The following is a 10000-nucleotide window of genomic DNA, read 5'->3' as shown; positions in this document are numbered from 1 at the left end:
TCGATATTTGGATCTTTTTTAAAACGGGGGCCACATTTTTCATTAACGAAACACTTTGAAACTTGGAACACTGGTAGAATGTGTCATATAAAACATCTTTTTCTCTTAGTATTCTTAAAAAAAAAGAAATCCATAAATTATTCCATGTTAAAGTTGTCGTATATCTGTAATTTCAACCAATCACTGACATCCATTCAGCCGATATACATTAAGCGCCGACTACATAAACAAACGATTCTGAAACAATTAACCCTAACCCTAACCCTAACTCTAACCCTAACCCTAACCCTAGGGTTAGGGTTAGGGTTAGGGTTAGAGTTAGGGTTAGGGTTAGGGTTAAAGCAAATTTAAAATGAAGAAAGCAAATAAAACAAAGAATCGTTTGTTTATGTAGTCGGCACTTAATGTATATCGGCTGAATGGACGTCAGTGATTGGTTGAAATTATCGAAATAAGACAATTTTTTACATGAAATAAATTCGAATACAAAAATATTTTTCTGTTCTATAACACAAAATAGATAAGTATACGAAGTTTGAAAGTCTTTCGGTACCAAAAACACTACGTAAAACATTAATGAAAAATGTGGCCCCCGTTTTAAAAAAGATCCCGATATTTTTCTAAAACGTCTGTATTTTCTCATCGTAAGAGAAACAATCAAAATACAAAGTCCAAAGAGAAAAATTTGAAGGTAAAAATGGAAGGTAATTTGCAAAATACTAAAAAATTTAAATTCAAAATGTTATTAAACAGTTATAGTTTATAATATTAGATATATCTTGTGTATGCGTGTGTGTGTTTGAGCGTGTGTTTGTGTGTGTGAGGGAGAGCAAGAGAGAGAGAGAGAGGGGGGGAGACAAACAAAGACAGAGAGACAAAGAGAGAGAAAGAGCCTGTTATGTGTGAGGGAGAGTTTGAATACAGTATTAAAATGTTACGCACTCAATTCGTTTAGTAGGTACTTCATTATTTCTAGATTTTTTATGTGGATAAGTTGTCCTCGATCCTTATTGCAAACGTTTGCAGCTTCATTCCATGTGATTTTGGTTTGACCTATTCGAAAGCATAATCTGAGTTCTGGTTGGTAAGTGTAGCCATCTGACGTTGGGCATTCAGCTTTAGGAAGACAAGTAAAATATGTTTAATGTATTAGTTCATTTGGAAAAGTAATAACTATGATAATTTTATGCTGCTATTAACTATTAATTAACTGAGAAATATCTTTTCTTACCCAGTACACCTCAATTGAGACTAATTTTTAACTGCACACTTGCAAGTAGGATCACTATACACTTCACTTCCAGTTTTGTTTTTAGATGGATGATAAATATTTCTAGCATTTTTTTTGTCGGGAGCAATCTCTAAACCTCCTATGCATAGAGTTATTAGGTTTTTACAATCTCTCATTCATCAAAATTTAAACATTGTGTTGGGTCGATAATACATACACCAACGTTAGAAATGAATACTCCTGAGCTAGCGTTAGACTCATTAATGGTAATACTTTTCAACTCTCAATCAACGTGTATAGAAACAGGTTACTGCATCATTAAAGCGTAATGGTACAACCTTTCTAACTTACGAATATCCTGACTGTTGCTCTTACCTCAAGCATCTCTAATTTACTATAAAAGATTCCCTTCTGTATCGTTTTCTTTTACTCAGCGATTTCTAATAATAATAATAATAATATTTATCAGAAACCTTATTTCTTACATGACACATTTACGGTTACATGTCTTGACAACTTCGATATAAGACACTGTGGCTTTGATTTTTTTTTTTTTTTGATTTCGAACAACAGCTGATTGGGAAACTTCCACCAGTAAAGCATTGCTCTTTTATTGAGTTCAACTTCACATTTGACAGGAAGATTATTAACAAGACGTTTGTCGCTGCATATGAGTCAAATGTTTCTTTAATGGACCTTGAACCATCGACTACAGTGTTTTACACGTTTTAATTAATCTCTTTTAAGCTCTTCTACTTCTAGTAACAATATACTGTCATTCACTTTGTACCAACTACTCCTATCCAGATAAAACTATTTTACATTAATACGCAAGCAAAACACTTTATGCCACGCAGTATAACTCAGTAAGTTTTGAACCAAGACTACAGGAGAAGGATAGCGACATTATTTGCAACCTTATAAAGGGTGATCGGTGGAAATTGAACCAAGAAACGAAACATGTCAATGAAATTCTGAAATACATCAGAACAAGCAACATCACAGAATCAAATAATTTGATTAAAGCAACAAGTTTTGTTGTAGCAGAAAACGTGGGTGTTGATGTCAAGAAAAAGAAATATAATTAGAGTAACAAACGGAAAGATCCATGGTGGAAAAAATGAATACAGGCAGAGTTAGATATGCTCTCGAAGGAAATTTCTGTGTTAGACCGAAAAGAGAAAGGGGAGCTTAAAAGCGAACAAAAATACAGGGCGCTGAAAAGGAAGTATAATATCAAAAGAGAGGGGCTGAAAGTGGTAATGGAGGAACTGAAACAGCGCCTCGTTGCAACGAAAGCAAAGGTGGTAAGATACGACCAAAGAATGAAGGGTTACCACCAGAATAGGATATTCAGAGTAGATCAGAAGAGATTCTATAAAGAAATAAATGGACAGTGTCCAGATGAAAAATTGATACCAGATAACAATGAAAGTCAAAGGTTTTGGAGTGAGATCTGGAGCAAAGACAAGAAGCACAAGAAGGATGCTGAGTGTTGCAAGAACTGAAACAAACAGTAGTCTGTCCAAAACAGGCAGGGCTGGTCATTTCTGTGAGGGAAGTGATGGAAATCAGCAAAAAAAAAAAAAAAATGAGCAACTGGAAGGCTTCGGGACCAGATGGAGTTCAAGACTACTGGATCAAAAGATTTCGTGAATGTCATGCACGAATAGCTGTGCAACTCAGCATCTTGTTAAATGCCAACCAAGTAACACCAGAATGGGTGACATTGAGTAGGACAGTGTTGTGCTTGAAAAACATCGTAAAAGGCAATACGGTAGACAATTATAGGCCGATATCCTGTCTGCCATTTGACAGCATACGGAAGAAGTTTAAGGACAGTAATAATCATGAGGACCATCTTCCAAGGGGACTGCCTGCCTCTACTGATCTTTGTACTGTACTTCACACCACTAACACTGATTCTGAGGAAAGCAAAAGCTGAGTATGTATTCAAAAGCCGCCAACAAAAAGTCAACCATTTGTTATTCATGGAGGACCTCAAACTTTATGGTAAAGATGAAGCCCAAGTCAGTTCCCTCGTTGATACGGTGTATGCTTTCAGTTCTTATATCAGAATGGAGTTCAGACTGAGAAAGTGTGGTGTGTTGCTCTTGAAGAGAGGCAAAATCAAATGTATGGACGGGCTAACGATACAGTCGGGGGAGGTTATGAAGCAAATAGAAGAGACGGGTTCTAAGTACTTGGGGATTTTGGAAATGGATAAACTGATGGAGAAAGAAATGACAGAAAAATTTAAGGTGGAGTACTTGCGCAGATTGAGACTGATCCTTAAGTCGAAGTTAAACGGACGGAATAAGATTGAAGTTATCAACACCTGGGTGGTTTCACTCCTTAGATATGGAGCAAGGGTAATCGCATGGACAGTAGACGAACTAAACATCTTAGACAAGGAAGTTGCTAACTAGATATGGGTCTGACTTTCATCCAAATTTTAAACTTTTTTTCTTTTCTCAGCAACACACTTCCCTAATTTTATTCGCCGATGCGTTCGTGTACATACGAGGCGATGTTGAAAACTTTTTGGCTTTGAGTAACAGAAAATACAGGAGGATTGCAGCGGTTCTTCAGTTATTGTAACACCTGTAAAAGAACTCGGAAGCTTGGGCCTCCAACTAGGCCTTTCACGAAACCCTTAAAGCCGGAAACTTTTCAGCATCCCTTCAAATTGCAACAAAACCCTCTATCATCACTCTCTCACTCTCTCTCCCTTCACCTCCTCACCGACTACTGATGTATGTATGTATGTATGTATGTATGTATGTGTGTGTGTATGTATGTATGTATGTTTGTATGTATGTATGTATGTATTTATATATATATATATATATATATATATATATATATATATATATATATATATAATACTAGCAGAGATACCCGGCGTTGCCCGTGTTACATGCAATTGAAAAATGAGACTTTTCTGTTATATTTTCTGTAAGGAACTGGAATACATATGATTCGAATTTCATCAAAATTGCACATGAGGGTTCTTTCCCTCTTTACACACCCTAAAAAAATTCTAATCATGAGACATGTATTCCATACTATTGATCTTTATGCGCATATTCCAAAATTTCAGTCTTCTGGAACCTGTGAAAAAGATTTTGCTCCTGCAAAATGGAGCTCATGGAGCTCTAAAATGTGGGAATGAAGGCCCCTATTGGGGTGGGGGTGTTAATGTCAACCAGAGAAGTTGAATTGTTGGGAATGTTTTTACTTGGGTCTTATAGTATGCCTGTATATATGTGAGAGTATAGTCTCACTTTAATAGTTTCAGTATGAAATTGAAAATATTAAAGTGAAAATATTTGAAATTACAGTAGCGACATGTTATTGTTTCACTTTTGACAGGTAATACTGAAATAGTGGAATAGTTTCAGTGTTAGAGTGAAAGTATCTGACATTACAGTAGAGTGATGTTATTGTTTCATTTTTGACACATAATACTGAAATAGTGGAGGAGATAAGATATTGCTGTGGGCTCGAACTATGCAGGAAGTTAAAAACTTTTTTGGCCTAAGACACTACATGGACCTTAAAAGAATTTTGCTCCTGAAAAATGGAGCTTATGGAGCTGAAAATTGTGGGAGTTAAGGCCCCTATTGGTGATGGGTGTATTAATGTCAACCAGAGAAGTTTAATTGCTGAGAATCTTTTTAACTTGTGTGTGTAATATGTATTGTTTGAATTTCTTTAAAATAGGAAATATATGTATGTTCACTGGGTTTCTAAAAGAGAGCAAAGCTACAGGAAAGCAAAAGACGAATGATCACGATAATCAGTCAGCTACCCTAGCCTAGTCGTTACTACTCCCCAATGTAGGATTCCTCACCATACAGTTGACAGGTACAGCTTTAAGATGCATTATGGATCTATAGCAATTGGAAGGGCATGACTCAATAGAAACAACAATGTGTGACGTTTGGAGTAAAGGGAAATGAAAGTGTCGCCTCTGGAGTTTGCAAATGACCACTCTACCGATAGGTAACTGGGCAGAAAATATTTACAATCAATAAATGTCTTCGAACAACCAGTCACTCATCTGGGAAGGCCTTGAAATCAATGTTACCAACTGGGGACTATATGTGTCGCAGTGGTAATAAAAAGACTCAAAGGAGGTCTGCAACGAAATAATTTTACTCATCACTTTGCAAGTGAATCAGTGGAGGCAAAGATGAGTCTCATTTACTTGACAATTTATGCACCACATTGCAGAAATCACAATGTAAGTATATCTGAAAGAATAGTCTTACACTGTTGTACCGTTGAATTACAAATAATGCTCATCTGTTATGTTCGGGTGACCCTATAGCTACCAATGGTACAACTGTATTCGTCTTTGCTTAGGAAAAATGACTAAATTGTGGGTGTGAAGTCCCCATGAAGGGGTCTTTGTAACTTCTAAGAAGAAAATTTTTTAGAAATATTACTTTATTTGTGTGTAATCTGTATGGTTAAAATTTCATCAACATCAAAAATATATGAATTTTCATAGGGGTTATGGCCATTATGCATAGAATATAATTTCCAAATTTCTTAAAGATCCATTCAATACTTTTGACGTAGTTTTGGATAAGAAAACAAATGACTAATGTGTGTGTTTGTGTGCATATATATGTGTGTGTGTATGGGTGTATATATGTATGGATATCTGTATGCATTTATATATGTGTACATATTAGATGTACACCTATATATATACATCTACACACATGTATACATATACATGTATGCATATAGATCTATATCTATATATATATCTATACATATACGTGTACATATACATGTATATGTATACATATACATCTCTCTCTCTTTCTCTCTCTCTCCTCTCTCTCTCTCTCTCTCTCTCTCTCTCTCTATATATATATATATATATATATATATATATATATATATATATACACATACCATTAAAGTGAAAGTATCTGTCATTACAGTATCGAAATGTGATTGTTTCAGTTAGTGGAATAGTTTCATTTTTAAAGTGAAAGTATTTGACATGAGTGTTTTTGTTTCACTTTTGACACGTAATACTTAAATAGTGGAGGAGATTATTATGTTGCCGTGGGCTCGAACTCTGCAAGAAGTTAAAAATTTGTTTTGACTAAAACACAACCGGAACCCTAAGTAAGACATGTGTAAAATTTGAATGAAATTGGTTGTGTAGTTCTCGAGTTTTAGGGAAACACACAGACAGACAGACAGACACACATTCTCATTTTTATATATATAGATAATATAGGATAAATTCTTTATAAGAATTTATCAAGTAGTCAGCGTGAAAAAAACCTCATAATGAAAAAATAACGAAAAATTTCGTAATGAAAAAATTCATCGTTTCTTCATAGATATATTTAATTATATATAAAGGGCATTAACTGTGTATCATTAACTGTGATGGCTACATCGTGGTAGGTGATTCTTGTTTATTTTTGTATATCTTGACCATACGTGTACTGATGAACAAAAGAATACAGGTTACTTCACAGTTTTTTTCTGTATTTGATTGAGAAACCAGTGGTCTACCGTTAAGTTAAATGTTTTTAAGAGATAAATTCTGAAAAGCTGCATTCCCTCGCATTCGGTAAATATGCTGCTTATTTTTTGGTAGTTTTTTTTTACTTATTTAGTCCCTCGATAGCGTGAGGCATTGATACACAGTTAATGCCCTTTATATATAATTATATATATATATATATATATATATATATATATATATATATATATATATATATATATATATATGTATCAATGATAACTTCATTGATAACTTCTTCACTCTTCTCAGTTCTGTTAACGGCTGGGCGTTCGGGCGAGTATACTTGGCATTGATGTGGCAACATTTGAAATATTGTCTAGGTAAATGCAGCTGATGAAGACTGATCAGATTTACGTTGTGAAACGTATTTGAAGAGCCTGAAACCGGTCCTGCATTATCGTCAATCTGGGTTGTCCATTTTCGAATGTTCTTTCTACAGGTAAGACCAATTTTTCATGTTTGTTGCACACACGCATTTTTGCCAGTATATACGCAGTGAAGCTATACAATAGCGTCGTATTTATATCGATTGCTATTTTCCAGTAAATATCGGTGCCTTGTTGTACCACTCTTCTGAATTTATATATATATATATATATATATATATATATATATATATATATGAAAATGAAAAATGCATTAAATACTACAAAACGTACACTTAGGACAGACAAAGAAGGATCCTACTTCTTCATCAGTTATCGACCAAAAATACTAATACTCAGTTTCGTGCTTTTAACGATAACACTGAGAATTTCGTATATCGGCGGCACCCGCAAAATTTGCGGAGATTTAGGGCTCGAACAAATAAAACAATACAGGGGGGACGTACGAAAGTAACCAAATGTAATTTGAAACGTTAAACAAAGACGAAATAAATACAGCCTTTCGGCCAAACACAAGTTTGATGGGTTACGCCAAGAGGAAATTCTCAATGGATATAAAAAGAGAAATAGTAAGAAGGGAGAAAATGTTGACTGCTGGTCAGCGTCAGGTGACGAAAAGGCAGAGGTGAGAAAACTAGTCACGGGTCGCTTGTGGGCAGCAGATAGAAGGGAAGGAGTGCCTTTAACGATAAGACTGAGAACTTCGTATATCAGCGGCACCCGCAAGATTTGAGTAGAATTAGGGCTCATATAAACATACATACATATATACAAGCATACGTACATACATACATACATACATACATACATACATACATGCATGCATGCATATATATATATATATATATATATATATATATATATATATATATATATATATATATATATATATATATATATATATATTTAGATAGATAGATAGATAGATAGATAGATAGATAGATAGATAGATAGATAGATAGATAGATAGATAGATAGATAGATATACTTGTACGTAATGATATCAAATCTTTTGATTAGTCGCTATGATGTTATTTTCCCGATCTCAAACTGAGGCGTTCCTTTCGTAGGACTAGAAATAAAGTCGGAAAAAACGTGCGACGGGAGTTAATGAGATAAGATATTAATGAAGAAGAGTTTATGAGCAGGATACAAGAAAGGCAGAGATAAAAGAGAAAGAGAGAGAGGGGGGGAAGAGAAATACGGTAGGAATATGACATACGAACTGCGATAACGACAGGGTTTTTGAATGTGCACACTGAACATAATACTTACATGCATACATGCATACATACATATATACATACATACATACTCACGTACATACATATACTTACATACATACATACATGCAATGAGCATGTATGTAGGTGAGTAAATAAATATATAGATAAATAGATAGAGATACATACATACATACATACATACATACACACATACATACATACATACATACATACCAAATTCCTAATAAACAAACGGGACAGAGATGCGGGGCAAAGCGCCACAATGTAATAATTGATGCAGACTCTGTGGAATCAGTATCGAAGATATCACCCACATCATTAGCAGCTGTCCAAAAATGTCATCACGGTATTACCTACCTATGAGACATGATGTTGTGGCCAAGACACTGTACAATGAAATCCGCCGACAGGATAACCCCGGGGCTAAGGAGATGAAAACCCATAATGAGGTAGAGGCCATTACCACTCACAATATGAAAGAGTATTGGTGGAATGTCCCAATAAAAACCTCAATAAAGTGAAGACATTATAGACCGGATTTAGTAATCTGGGACAGAGAAGAGAAACTCTGTACAGTAGTAGAAATCAGCTGTCCTGCGGATGTCAACATCCCACTAAAGATTAGAGAAAAAGAGAACAACTACGCCGAGCTACTGAGAAATTTACAGATACTCCACCCAGACTACAAGCTCAGATTTATACCCGTGATTGTTGGGGCATTGGGATATGTAACGAACTGCCTCAACAAAAACCTGGAAAAATTGGGGTTCTCAAAACCTGAAATAAAAAGGCTGATTAGAAGACTACAGATTCAAGCCATCAATGGAACTGTAAAGATATGTAAAACTTTCCAAAAATTTAGCACATAAATACATATGCATGCATCTAAAACGCATCCATAAAACAAACATACAAATCTACGCATACACTAACACCAAATACTGCACACACACACACATATGCACAAATACCTAGATGATGTTGATAAAAGTTCCAATGAAGGAGCCTTGAATCTATGTTAGAGTCCGGCTCTTTCTCTATGGACAAGAAATACAGAAATGAAACTGATTGATAACATACATACATTCGGCGGAAATGTCCTTGATCGTAACTCGATCAAGGTTGAGCTTAGCCTTAACAAATAGAACAACAACAGTGACATGTAACTTAACTTATTCTGAAAGAAACATGGAAAGAAAATGTGAAAAACGCAGTGAGGGATATTACTGGTTCTGCTGCAATCATGGGAACATTAAGAATACATTGCAATTAAAGAATGAAAGACAAGAATCAATTCAGTATCTTTCCTCAAATTAACAAGAGCAACATGCTTACGTATACACATGCTCTTCAAAGTGCCGATTATAATTGGTATCATTCATTGTTTGACAAGTAGCCCCGTCAATATTAAATTAGATAATATCAAATGACGCAGAAAACTATTCTATATGTAGTTGTATGAGTACTTGTAAATATAGCAGCAAGACGTCTCTTTCAGAGGTTCTCAAACTTATTTTACTGTGGAAACTTTATACGACATTTCCAAAATGTCGAGTCATACAATATTTTA

General features: G+C 34.9%; 1 protein-coding gene across 1 annotated transcript in view; it reads right to left on the bottom strand.

Annotated features, from left to right (window-relative positions):
• LOC106871885 (uncharacterized) overlaps positions 1 to 10000 on the bottom strand; it is a 20339-nt gene that overhangs the window by 8894 nt on the left and 1445 nt on the right. The window contains exon 2 of the mRNA XM_014918639.3: positions 943 to 1116. Coding sequence (XP_014774125.3) covers positions 943 to 1116 — 174 coding nt within the window. The remainder of the gene's footprint in view (positions 1 to 942; positions 1117 to 10000) is intronic.

The sequence above is a fragment of the Octopus bimaculoides genome, chromosome 1 (genome assembly GCF_046866305.1).
Source record: "Octopus bimaculoides isolate indiv1 chromosome 1, ASM4686630v1, whole genome shotgun sequence".
NCBI classification, from domain to species: domain Eukaryota; kingdom Metazoa; phylum Mollusca; class Cephalopoda; order Octopoda; family Octopodidae; genus Octopus; species Octopus bimaculoides.
The sequence above is the reverse complement of the archived record's forward strand: the minus strand, read 5'-3'. Positions and strand labels throughout refer to the sequence as shown.